The sequence below is a fragment of the Hippocampus zosterae genome, chromosome 19, assembly GCF_025434085.1.
Source record: "Hippocampus zosterae strain Florida chromosome 19, ASM2543408v3, whole genome shotgun sequence".
Taxonomy (NCBI): domain Eukaryota; kingdom Metazoa; phylum Chordata; class Actinopteri; order Syngnathiformes; family Syngnathidae; genus Hippocampus; species Hippocampus zosterae.
Window position 1 is genome coordinate 2,307,811 of NC_067469.1, and position 12,410 is coordinate 2,320,220.

The 12,410-nt window shown below is 46.2% G+C and overlaps 2 protein-coding genes and 3 non-coding genes across 5 annotated transcripts; 1 reads left to right on the forward strand and 4 right to left on the reverse strand.

Annotated features, from left to right (window-relative positions):
- Window positions 1-645: 645 nt before the first annotated feature.
- On the reverse strand, window positions 646-5,259 carry snw1 (SNW domain containing 1). Its single transcript, XM_052052334.1, has 14 exons — window positions 5,103-5,259; window positions 4,638-4,791; window positions 4,282-4,443; window positions 4,066-4,161; window positions 3,806-3,912; window positions 3,435-3,539; window positions 3,260-3,329; window positions 3,063-3,128; window positions 2,863-2,979; window positions 2,519-2,660; window positions 2,288-2,390; window positions 2,063-2,180; window positions 1,695-1,858; window positions 646-966 (listed from the first exon to the last, which is right to left on the reverse strand). The coding sequence occupies exons 1-14, from the start codon at window positions 5,114-5,116 to the stop codon at window positions 774-776; spliced, it is 1,611 nt and encodes a 536-aa protein (XP_051908294.1). The 5' UTR covers window positions 5,117-5,259; the 3' UTR covers window positions 646-773.
- Window positions 5,260-5,425: 166 nt separating this feature from the next.
- trnaa-agc (transfer RNA alanine (anticodon AGC)) lies at window positions 5,426-5,498 on the reverse strand. Its single transcript has one exon. It is a non-coding gene; the product is annotated as a tRNA-Ala (tRNA).
- A 135-nt stretch (window positions 5,499-5,633) lies between these two features.
- On the reverse strand, window positions 5,634-5,706 carry trnaa-agc (transfer RNA alanine (anticodon AGC)). The gene has a single exon. It is a non-coding gene; the product is annotated as a tRNA-Ala (tRNA).
- Window positions 5,707-5,904: 198 nt separating this feature from the next.
- On the forward strand, window positions 5,905-5,977 carry trnaa-agc (transfer RNA alanine (anticodon AGC)). The gene has a single exon. It is a non-coding gene; the product is annotated as a tRNA-Ala (tRNA).
- A 430-nt stretch (window positions 5,978-6,407) lies between these two features.
- tmem214 (transmembrane protein 214) lies at window positions 6,408-12,391 on the reverse strand. Its single transcript, XM_052052314.1, has 17 exons — window positions 12,133-12,391; window positions 11,006-11,196; window positions 10,535-10,685; window positions 10,318-10,452; window positions 10,139-10,221; window positions 9,938-10,043; window positions 9,549-9,630; window positions 9,370-9,471; window positions 8,953-9,094; window positions 8,770-8,861; window positions 8,647-8,695; window positions 8,371-8,478; window positions 8,164-8,281; window positions 7,973-8,069; window positions 7,701-7,869; window positions 7,424-7,575; window positions 6,408-7,320 (listed from the first exon to the last, which is right to left on the reverse strand). The coding sequence occupies exons 1-17, from the start codon at window positions 12,278-12,280 to the stop codon at window positions 7,194-7,196; spliced, it is 2,052 nt and encodes a 683-aa protein (XP_051908274.1). The 5' UTR covers window positions 12,281-12,391; the 3' UTR covers window positions 6,408-7,193.
- Between the last annotated feature and the right edge of the window lie 19 nt (window positions 12,392-12,410).

Consider the following 12,410-nt stretch of genomic DNA (forward strand, 5'->3'; position numbering starts at 1 on the left):
ATCCCACTAATGACCCAATGGGGGACCGATTCGCCGAGCTGGTGCGTGCCACATTGATCTGTTTGTGCCAACACTCCTGCTGGGGATTCACAATAACCTTGTTGACCTCTCCTCAACTCAAAACAACTTGCCCTTTGAAAACTGCTACGGAGACTTTTTATGGCCACTGGAAATGTGGCTCGACAGACTGCGTCCATTCATTTTGCAAATGAGCAAGAATAAAGTAATATGAATGATGTCCCCAACGCCGCGCCCGATAATCGTTGCAATTTTCTCCATTTTGTAATTTACGCAGGTGAATAATTTTGCCTCAACAGTTTATGGCTTTCAAAAAGGCTTGTAGATTTATTTGAAATAAGATTTGTACGATTGAAGCAGGAGTAAGGAACGAGGTTGTCCTCAAGGAAATTTATTCCATAGTTGTACAAGGATTACAAGGATCTTTTGCTTTCAAGCTGTGTGTACGCAGGTGCCGTCAAATGTAGGAAAACGCTAACAACGCCTACGTGGGGGATTGTAAATATTACACAACTGACAAAAAAATATGTGTTAAGGTAAAAATAAATGTGTGTGAAATTAGAACTCACCTAAATCTATACACTTGCAGGACAGAAGCTGCTATTTTACCTTCTGCATTGGTCGCACTGTACATAAAAAAAGAGGAGTAAAAGTGTGATTTTTGACACAGGCTGCAAAAAAAAAAAAAAGACAACTCCCTCTGAGTGAGTGTGTAGACAACAAACATCCCTTCTCTCGCGCATGACCGTGAGGCCTCAATCCTTTCTACGCTTTTTGTCGTGGTAGTCGTCCTTGGAGCGGCTGCTGTTGGACGCTCTCTTAGAGCCGCCGTGCTGCTTGGCTTCCTCCAAGAATTTGTCCAGACCGAAGGGGTCCTCCTCAAACTGGACGGGCCCCTCGCGCCTCTGCCCATGATCAGCCCCCGAGAACTCCTTGTCGGGAACAAACCTGAAAGAAGGAAGTGCAATTTGATTCTCTACCTTCCTTCCACTTCCCAAAAATTGGTTTGCGGGAAGCATCTGCCGTCTGGTGAATATGCACTTTCAACTTTTCCAAACTAAACTTTCTAAGCCAGCGATCGAATCGGAGCTTTTAAATATACATATAATTGTCCCCTCTATGCCCGTTTCTGCATGCCTGAGCTTATCACACTAAACCATACTTTGAGTTAAGCTCATCTGATAAAGCTGTTGCTTCAAAACGAAAAGTGAGTTCTCTAATGAGTGTGCCCGCAAGAATTAGAGCATATGGTATGCCAAACTGGCGGCCTGGTAGTCCAGTGGTTAGCACGTCGGCTTCACAGTGCAGAGGTACCGGGTTCGATTCCAGCTCCGGCCTCCCTGTGTGGAGTTTGCATGTTCTCCCCGGGCCTGCGTGGGTTTTCTCCGGGTACTCCGGTTTCCTCCCACATTCCAAAAACATGCATGGCAGGCTGATTGAACACTCTAAATTGTCCCTAGGTGTGAGTGTGAGCGTGGATGGTTGTTCGTCTCTGTGTGCCCTGCGATTGGCTGGCAATCAATTCGGGGTGTCCCCCGCCTGCTGCCCGAAGACGGCTGTGATAGGCTCCAGCACCCCCCGCGACCCTAGTGAGGATCAAGCGGCTCGGAAGATGAATGCTATGCCAAACTAATGCCGCAACTTGAACGGAACATACATATTCCTAAATACAGTACCTGTTGTTTTGCATGAGTGTGTCAAAGTCATCAGCATAGGCGTCCTTGTCGATGGCTTTGCTGGGTCGGTAGATGTTGGTGGCCATGTCTCGGCCACCGCGGAAAGGCTGGTCATACACGTTGTACGTCTCGTCCTCGCCGCCGGCAAAGCCGCTGTCCATTCCCTGGTAAGACGACAACGGGAGGGGAACGGACACTTTAGGTAGCAATCTATATGGCCGATTCATTTGAAGCGCGGCATGTTAAAAGACCTCCTTCAGGCTTAAAAAAAAATAATAATAATAAACATTCTTGTTCAAATTGACCGTAATGTCACTGAATACAGAGCGGAAAACTAATAACTTGGGGTCACGCCGTAGAAAACTCACTTTACTCTGGTTGAAAAGTCGTTGGTCATACTGGGCCTCGCTGGTGGTGCGAGGGTTGGGCACACCCAGAGCGATGAGCTCACTAATGTCTCGGTCCTGGTCCCTCTGCAGTTTGGATCTGAAAGAAAGAGAAAACGTTGCGAGACTCAAAACAAGGACTTTCTATGTAGAAGGAAATGCAGACTTTCTCGATGGACAAGTGGAAGATTTGAGTGCGTCCAGCACCTCTTGTCAGGAGCTGCCCTGGAGATGTTTCTGTCATGTTGTCTCTCCTTCCTTCTGTCGTGGCGGATCTCGTCACGCTCCCTTGCCTCTCCATCCTCGCCACCTTGATCCGGTATGGAAGAGAAACAGAAAAATTTGAGGAGAAAAAAAAAACAAAACGGGGATTTGCGATATGTTTTCAAGGATATGCAACGGCCAAATCCAGACATACAACTACAACAAGCATCTCACCTTTGTCCCCGTGACTTTTAATTCCCGCTCTGCGATCTCGGGCCATTTGGGCGAGCTCCCTGAGTTTCTCCTCTTTCTTTTCTTTCTCCTTCTGGGCCATCTTCTTTTCTACCTGGGCTCTCATCTCCACCGCCTCTCTGGCCTGTAAACACACGCCAAAGGTGGCGTCGTTCATTTCAAACTCCGTACACCGTAATAATTAAATCGGGCAGACGTAGTGGTCGACGACCAAGTAATCTGAGGAGAACAAGAAATAAGTTTGTTTTCTTTCTTTCCATCTCAATGTTTCCTTATACAAACCACCGATTGTTAAATTCTCTCTCAGGTGCAAGACGTATGATTACTTTTCTATCAGCGATGTAGAGCGCCTCAGCCAGCTTGGCAAAGTTTTCATTGATGTGAACCGTTTGCAGCCCTCTGCCATCAGCCGCCAGGCGCTTGTCGAGAGGAATGGTGTAACCCTGAAACGAGGAGAACAGCGACCGGTCAGAAAGAGGCAGAGTCACATTCAAGTCACAGAAATGTGATTTTGGTGGTACGTTACCTTGGCGTTCTTCCAGTTGGAGATGCACGGAGGAATCTTCCACTCCTGCTGTTCCTTCACTGTCATCTAAAACCAAGAGGAGGTGTTGAAAATTATTTGCTTTCAAATGTGTTTGAGAGACTGGAGGGCAGAGGAGTAGCCCCATAAACCGAGTAGCCACTGTACACCCTCATAAAACCTGCAATTCCAAATCGGACCTTTCTGCTTGGAGAGTGCATGACCGGTGCCGGTGGAGACGGAGGTCCACGGGGGATCTTCTTGTTGATCCTGTCACAAAATCGAATCTTAATCAGGTTCATTAAGTTGAAGCAGATTGTTCAAAAGCGGCTGCTTGATGACATTTGTCGAATATAAGGAGCGGGGCTTGATTACTTAAAACGTGGCGGTTCCATGGGGTCTTTCTGCATTTCCACCATGCGGATGACTCTTTGTTTGGCTCCAGAATTAAAAGCCACTCCCTGCTGGGACGGGGTGTACCTGATGGACAGACGGAAGCAGATAACTTTAGACGCGCAAATGTTTCATGTACAACAAGATATTGTATTCTTGGGGCTGCGTGCTGACGAGCTGTTCACATGCACATCTGTGTGGGGCCCTTCTTTCTTTGGATTGGCCAACATGGGCCACCCACCTACTAAAGTCGCGTGAGAACACTTTGTGTATTTTTGCCGCATGACACAATCTTTTCAACTTGCAAACAATTCAGACTTTCCTCCAGCGACTGTCATGGTGAGAATTGATACCTGATGTACTGTGCTGGTGCCTGTTTGTCTGCTGCTCGCACAGGCATGGCGGCAGCAATCTTTTGTGATACCTGCTTGCTGAGGGCAGCACGGGTCTTCTCAGTCAGCTAAAAGGAGGAGCCACAAAACACAAAAAAGTCACTCTCACGGACCGTGATTCCTTTATGTACCGTCATCTTGTTTACATCGCGAATAAAAATGTGTATGCACGATGACAGCAAGGAAACAATATTTCTTGAAAAACATGCAGCACATTTTACCTCTTGAACAGCTTCCTCATCAGGCTTCTGTAGTCCTGGGGTATCTTCATTCATAACCTCTTTGGGAAGTAGATCTGTATACTTACTGAAGATCACCTACCACGATGAAACGGCAGTAAATGACCATGTTAGTTTCTACCGGACATTGTCTGAATAATCTCTGAATTTAGATGTTTAACTTCACCATTGTGCAAATTCGGTGTTCTGATTGCATACCTTTTCCTTGCTTTGTCCCTGTCTTGCAATGGCATCATATTTTACTTTTCCCTCCGCATCCACCTGCATTGTCAATGCATTGGAGGTTTTCTGTTGCCGACCCATCTCCAGAGGAAACTGTGCCACGTGGATCTCTGGGAAAGCTCCCCCATCTCCAAAGTCCTAAAAGAGAATAATTAAACAATTAACGAGGTTTGAGTTATGTGGGAGGCAATCCTTACACAGCGCACCTGAGCTCCCACTCCCCCAGAAAAGTAAATTCATAGACCTGTAATGGTCTTTCTAATTTTTGAAACGTTACTTATTTTCAATCGACGCACATATCTGTATGTCTGAAGCTGAACATTGATTCCTACCTCGACAACGCGAGGCACCCATCCATTTCTATGTCCATAAGGTGGTGGTTCTCTTCGGGAAGCAACCAAGGCAGTTGAGAACGACTTCTGGGCACGAAGTCTGTCCTCTGCTTCCAGTTGGTCTTGTGACAGCTGGGTGGGCGCCGGTAAAAAGCTACACACAAAATAATGTATATCATCCAATTTCGCTGGATCGCGTGCTAAAAACGTAGCTGATACAAATTATTGCATATTAATATATATAACAGTGCAACGTCGGTATTCGACTATGTGTGTGGCCTGCTATGCTATCGTTAGCTTCGCGATTGAAACACTACACAGCAGCTCATGGCGGTCACCACTGACGGATCAGGCCGATTGAAATGATTGTACATAAGGGTCGATTCCATAGGACAGACGTAAAATATATTTTTCTTTCAAATCATCATCAATTAAGGACACAAAAAGCCTTGTCGGTAAGCTTACCTCGTCAAAGACATTTTCTTTCCGTAGCGACCGTTTTCCGCTTTCTTCTTCGTTGGAAGTTAATGTGGCAACTAGTATCCTTTCAATTGCAGTACTGACACCTGCCGGCTGACAATAGGAACTACTTTGCTACTCCGTTTGGCTACTGGGTTGTTTACAGCAGTGTTTAGTCAATTGTGAGTAAATTGGGAGAATGTTAATAATTTCTTTATTCATACTTTTTTGGGACAATTTTGGTTGGAATTATGCAATGAGATATTTAGAATGTAAAATGGTCGCTGGGTCAATACGGTTTTGCGGACTTTGGAGTGCACAAAAATCGTTGGAGGATGCGGGCATCGATCCCGCTACCTCTCGCATGCTAAGCGAGCGCTCTACCATTTGAGCTAATCCCCCACTGTACAATTTTCGGCCGAGGCAGGTCGTGTTGGTCCTCAAAGGTTCTTGTGCTGGAAAATGCGGCTACCGAAGTGCATCAAATGACTTGGAACATGCGTGCTTCGAAATCAATGTGAAGTGCTCCAAGAAGTTTGGAGGATGCGGGCATCGATCCCGCTACCTCTCGCATGCTAAGCGAGCGCTCTACCATTTGAGCTAATCCCCCGACATGTATCACCCGACTAGCCGTATACTTTATACATAATGTTCTGAAAAGCCAGGAACGTGGAATGGCGCAATCGTCCACTTAAACGAAAGATCCAGAACTTGACATGCACAGTCCCGCAATCCTGTCTGCAGATGCAAAAAATATATATATATATCACGCATTATTATATTACCTAACAGCACGCACTGCAGTAGCGGGGGATTAGCTCAAATGGTAGAGCGCTCGCTTAGCATGCGAGAGGTAGCGGGATCGATGCCCGCATCCTCCAACTTTTTCATTGTTTTGCATGTAAAGTATTGACATCGGAATATATTTTGGTAATTTAGAGCAACGAGTAAATTCCACGACTGCGGATTTTTTTTCCCCCAGGGAATTTATGTTGGCAACCTTAGGAAAGGCGATGGGAAGATGTTTTTCACACATAGAAGTGGAACCAACTCAGCTTGTTTTCAAAATGTCACAACTTTCTTCTTCTCATTAAGTGCACTATACAAATTAAGAGGGGAACATTTTATTTGCAGATAATTTTTTGCCATTGTACCGAACTCGGTATAGTATTGCCATGCCTATTATACTAGCTTACTTTGGCCACTTCTGACATTGTAACCCTGTGTTGTCGAATCCCAAAACGCTGGATTATCTCATCTCCACCCATTGTGCACACTTCCACACAAAGCTCTTTGCAGGAAATACACACCTGAAGTCAAAGAAGTCTTTATTACAAATCATTTATTGAGATAACTCCTCCACATCCATCCAAATGTCTTTCACGTGGAGAGTGATGAGGATCAGCTAGTGCACAATGTTTTCATGAAGAGGGTGACATTGTTATACTGTAATGTGGCTGAGAACACTGGTCAGGATTCCTTTAAGGTCCTGGTATGAAATAAGAATCAATGAGGAGAAAAAAAATAAAACACACACACTTGTGGATTCTGATTTCAGTTAACAGAGAAGACAGATTGAAATCAAATAAAACACCACCATACGTCAGCCGCAGGTTTTGCTGGTGACACACTGGACCATCCTGCCATTTATCAGCAACAGTTGATCCCAATACATTTTTGGGGGCCTTTCGGATTGTGAATTCGCCAGCGGACTTTCCCCGACGTTGACGGTTTTACATGAGCCCAAGGTACGCGTACACACTCACAGTCACACACAAATTGGATGCAGTTAACTTTCTGGTCAGCACGGCGAGGAATTTAACTAACATGACGTTCACAGTAGAAAACTCAACCTGTGTTGACATCCAGCAGTGAAAAAGGACTGGTCCGGGACGGGGAGCATATATATATATACACATCAACACATTGAGCTTGTTGATTAAAAAAAAAATGCAGTCAAAAACAACTAACAGAAGAGTTCGTTTTGACCCTTCAGTGTCCAATCACAGTTGAAGAGTAGTGGACGTGGTGTGAGAGGCAACCTTAGACGGGGTCGCCTTGTGTATTTGACCATTGTGAGTGTGCGCGCGTTGTGCGTTACGCGGCAGTCAGCAGCTCCTGAGCCCACGTCGTGATGGCCGACGTCGTGTGTTGAAGCAGCTGCCATGTTGAGTTGGTCAAGGACAACGCGTGACCTCTCAGACACGAGACTGATACTTCACCACTGTGGCGGGCAGGGGGGGACGGGGTGGGGTGTCAAAATGTAATTATTAAATCTTGTGCTCGGTTATCAATAAAACGATTGCATTACTGAAGAAGTTACTTACTCGCATGAGTCCTTAAGGCTGGTCCAGGCATGTTGTAGTAGGTCAATTAAAAACGCCAACACTGGCAAGATGTAGTTTTGGTGGAGGAAGAGGAGCAGCGCTTTCAGAGAAGCCAAAACCTCATAAACACTGTCAGGCGTGTTTGTCTTCACCTGCAAACAAAATAATTGGGCCGGGAAAAAAAAAATTAAAAAAATCAGAGTTGCCTGCTGGAGATATATGAATATGCATTTGGTATGCGGGTGTTTGGTTGAATTATATTCAAAGGAGGTCTCACCCATTCTATGAGCAGGGGGCCGTTTTCTTTGACCCACACGGTGACGTGTTGGCTTTTTTCCGACATGACGAGGGCTGCCGTTCTGGTTTTCTCCAGGCCTTGTTCTAACAGTGGTTCTAATACCCGCACACTCTCAGAGTAATAATATGGCACGTTTGTCTCCAGCCAGCTAAACACACACACACACACACACACACACACACAAACAAGGCACACATTAACAGCAATGTCTACAGGTTTGATCGAGTCGATTTAACAGAAAAATCCTGAACCTGAAGCCCTGCTTAGAGTGGACTACAATTTTGCCCCACGCCTGCTGCGACACGGCCATCACACCCGATCTGTGAAGATGTCTGGCTGTGGTTGAATCTGAAACACACCCCGGCAATGAGGCTACGAGAAACCCAAAGGACACATTTGAATTGCTCGATTGTACAAATCAAGGTATAAAAAGTTGTCATACTGGCGAAGGAGCCGTGAGATCGGATGTCCTGAATGATGAAACCGGCGACAAACACCAACAGGACCAACAATAGCTTTGACCACGGGAAGCCGCGTCCACGCATCTTCACCTGGAGACTCTGAGAACCAAAAGTCATCCCTCGGAATGCTCGCCGACATCGTTTGGAGCAAACGAAGAAAAACGTTTCGACTTGAACATGTGACTGACCTGACACAGATTACTGCAATCGCTAAGGTCCTTTGACTGGTTGTTTTCTTTCATCTCTTCATTGGTCACTTTAAAAGATTGAATTGTTTCTTCAAGATTCTTCCTTAGCTGAAAAGGGTTGGGGGGGGGAGGAAAAATGTCAACGTGACGATGGGACCAGCAACGGAACTGAATGCACCATCGCACCCGTCATGGCGGCTCAGTAGAATATGGCAAGGAAAAATGAAAGCATATTGAACACTTTTTTTGGGAGGGGGGGCGGGGGGTTCAAAATACCTTTAGTGGTAGTGTATTCCAGCAGCTCAATAAATGGTTCAGCAGCAGACTAAGGAGGACAATATGACAGTGAGCCTTTTATACAAACTTTTTTTTTTTTAATTGTGTGTGAGCGTATCTCACCTGGATTGAGCCAAGTGTTTGGTGTAGAGCTGCCTCCACACGCCCAAACTCTGACTGTCCACGCACAAGCACTCCGTCACACTGCTGAGCAACTGATGGAAAGACGGAGGCCGAGTGTGAATTATTCTGCGGCGTTTCGCTTGCCGCGACGGCTGCAGAAAAGGCAAACATTTTCCCCGGCACCTCTTTCTTCATTTTGTCCGGACAGTTTGGCGTGGCTCTCGACAAAAACGAAGGCAAGTACGTGTGTAAGGTGCTCTCGGGCTTGCCTCCAAACGCTAAGGCCTTTAGACGAGGGTAAAGGCGCCTCAGCTGCTCCTGTAGACTGCAACACACGCACAAAATCGACATTTATGTCAATGTTGCAACTTGAAATCCAAAACATATTCAAAGGGCAAGCATGATGGAAAATATGTTTTAATGGCTTTAAAGCAAGGACTTGGGGTTGGAGCGCCTGCCTACACATCAATCATGAAATCAAGTCAATATTTTGAGATCTGATGTTCTGCGCCTCCCGCCCCTTTAATGTGTCCCTTCAATGTTGAGGAAGGATGCTTTCATTGTACAAGGAAAAAAATACGCAAAGGGCGGATTCTTTACTTCGATGACAGGGCATTCTTGGGCATGAAGGCAAAATCCAGCAGAGGAAAGAACTCTTTCGGACCCATGATGCCAAATCCTTTTGTCAGGTTTCCATGGAGACTGGGAAAGGACAGCAAACATGCCAACGCGTCAGTTTTCTTGTTTGTCGGTAAAAGTCTTTTATTTCAAATACTCACTGGAGCAGCCGTTCCAGATAGGCGATGGCATACGACGACAGCGACTTCACTCCCAGGACAGGAAGCATGATACCAAGCCACACTGACAACAAAGTCAACAATGTTACTCTTACGGGCGACGCCGCATCCCCGTGATCGCGTTTCACATTGCCGTTATCTCATACGGAGTCCAATGAGGATCGTGTTGCGGTCCGCCCGGAATTACGGGGCCAAAAAGCAGCCAGGCATGGAGCCACTGCGCTCTTGCTTCACTACCCCCGCCCCCGCCAAAAGTGTTACTTCAGCAAATTATTGCCAAAGTAGGAGAGAGGCGAGTCTGTCCATTGCACTGGTGCGGTGCTTGGACCGTCTCATCGCATCTACAAATGAACATAGAAGTGGAGCATTACCTTTTAGTCCCTGGCTCAGGTCATAAAAACCTGCTTGGCCCAGAGCCCACATGATGGTTAAACACCTGACGGGATGATTCTGCACCGACCGCAGCAACTCCAAATACTGAGGAGGAAAGAGTGACCTGTTATTTTATTTATTTATTATTATTATTGTTGACAAAAAAACAAACAATGATAATAAATAGGCGCTCAACTCACCTCGGGCAAATTCTGAGTTGCCAGTTTGGGTTTGTCTTGTAGGACCGCTTGAATGCAAACTCGGTATCCGTGTAGTGGCTCACCTGGAAAACAAAGTGTCGGAAGTATCGTCCCAATGCACGTTCACAGTTGACCCGGACACATGATTGATTATTTTGTAAGCCCCGCCTCCCGCCTACCAGAGTTCCTCTCCAGTTCTCGGAGCATGGTGTAAATACAGTGGTCCAAGAAGTCCGGCAGGGAGTCGGTGCAGTTGCCAAGAATGCCTTTGATGACAGTCCTCAGCTCCTTGTTCGTAAGACAGTACGGGTAGTCTGAGGAAACACGAAAAGACGCATGAAAATACTGCCGCCTGTGACAAAATTCATAAGCGGACGCGCACGCGCACACACGCACCGTGAGCATAACTGCTGAGCGTCGGCTCTGCCACCGGCGCCGTCAGCTTGAAGTTGAGGTATCCTGCCAGGTCTTTCGACCACACCGACGGGTTTTTGGGGAAGAGTGACTGACTCTTCGCCATCTGTTCTTTCAGGTCGGCGAGGTCCAGCTAACGGCAGACACCGGGAGACATGAATACCGCACGTCAAACAAAGAGCCAATTGAGCAAAAGCTCCACTGGGATGCAGCATGTGATCGGGTGCCTCACAGCATCTCGCGTGCCAGCTTTTTGTCTGGTGCATGATAGCAAAACGGTTCCACAAAGATGCATGTTATCCAAGCATTATCTTAGATATGAAGAAGATACACAGATAGATCCTCCTGTGTTTTAGCAACTTTAAAAGAAACAAAATGTGGCATTCTGAGACAGTCCAAAGCTCCTTAAAAAAAATAAAACCTTCAATTTATCATAAGATTTCGGGTACTCACCGCTTTAAAGGCCTCTTGCAGAGTCCTGTGAGTGGCAGTGGTGGGAGCACTTTTGGGGGACAACTTTTTGGATGATTTTGTTGAAGAGGACTTCTTATTTTGAGGCTGACTGGGCGGAACCTGCTCCTTGTTCTGTTTCTTTGAAATATTCTCGAAGGCTTCAAACAAAGTGTCCGACATCACTGAAGGCTCTGTGGGACACAAGGCAGTGGTGATCGGGTCTCTGCGGACAGGCCACAGTCAATACAGTACTCTCAATAGCACTTGGTCCGACTGTGGTATTTTAGAGTCGTGAGCAAGTTGCAATCCCTGCCCCCTTTTTTGCTCCCGCCCCTCACAGGGCTGATTTTATTCTCATCATGAAGTGGGATTATTCAGGACAAAATACAGGCAGTACAAATTACACACACAGTCTTAATATTGTGCAACTGGGAGGAGAAATTGACTGCATCATGCAGACTTTTTTTTGTTGGATGATGCCGATTTTCTGCAGGAAAAAATATATAGAAGAACAGTTAATCGGACGATCAACTGCGATAGGCTTCAGTTAACATGAGAGTATGAGGTTAAGCGTGTAGAAAGTGCAGCTAGATAATGGATGCAAGTGCTTGCAGTCACCAAATTACATTTGCGATTCACTCTCCAATGCTTTGTTCGCACTGATTAAATGACAACATGGTTATCATATTGCGGTCATATCTTTTTCCATTTTTTCTAATCATGCTTATCAGATGCAAACTCGGAATGATGACGTTGCCTCTCTTGACACATCACGTCGATGCTAGCTGCAGAATCGAGACGCGGAGCAACACATAATACATTTCGAAATTATGACAAAGCCATTAACTCAAGTATCATTTAGAAAGTCAATTGTTCACGTCGGGAAAAAAACATAATTGAATCCTTAATAGATAGGAAGTACAGCCTGACGCTGAGCTGGCTAGTTAGCTAGCTAGCCAGCTAATTTCCGGGCGCAGTTCTTTAACAGTGTATGATTTTAATCGACCGCTTTTGGTTGTTGGAATCGAATGCACTGCACAGCTACATCCGTCGCTCCAAACTTCAATTCGAGACGACCCTGCTAAGACTGTAAACTCCAACGGCCACAGCGGGCCATGGTGACTTACGTCTGGATGGCAGGTTGGAGTCCCCCAGAGCTTTCCTGTTCCCGGAGTTGCCTTTCTTTTCCGCGGAGCTTTTACCACCTCCCGTACTGCTTTTCTTGCCTTTCTTCACTACCTCCCATTTGCCGACCGCACCATTACTGGAGGCCATGATCCCGATCCCAATCAATGCCCTGACTGCTTAAGAATGAAAGAGGCTGTGCAGTGCAAGGAGCAGTTGGTCATATGAACGTCAGCGTGCCACGTCCCCTTACGCACATGACGTCAACACGCAGCTGTCC

Excerpts from the sequence above, each read along its gene's own strand:
- snw1 (XM_052052334.1), bottom strand. Across the intron at positions 4,444-4,637 it reads GGGTGCCTCGCGTTGTCGAG|GACTTTGGAGATGGGGGAGC; the intron begins GTAGGAATCAAT and ends ATTCTCTTTTAG. Across the intron at positions 2,980-3,062 it reads CCAACTGGAAGAACGCCAAG|GGTTACACCATTCCTCTCGA; the intron begins GTAACGTACCAC and ends TCCTCGTTTCAG.
- tmem214 (XM_052052314.1), bottom strand. The coding sequence starts at position 12,280 with ATGGCCTCCAGTAATGGTGCGGTCGGCAAATGGGAGGTAGTGAAGAAA. Across the intron at positions 8,862-8,952 it reads CGGACAAAATGAAGAAAGAG|TTGCTCAGCAGTGTGACGGA; the intron begins GTGCCGGGGAAA and ends TCTTTCCATCAG. Across the intron at positions 7,576-7,700 it reads GCCCCCTGCTCATAGAATGG|GTGAAGACAAACACGCCTGA; the intron begins GTGAGACCTCCT and ends TTTTGTTTGCAG.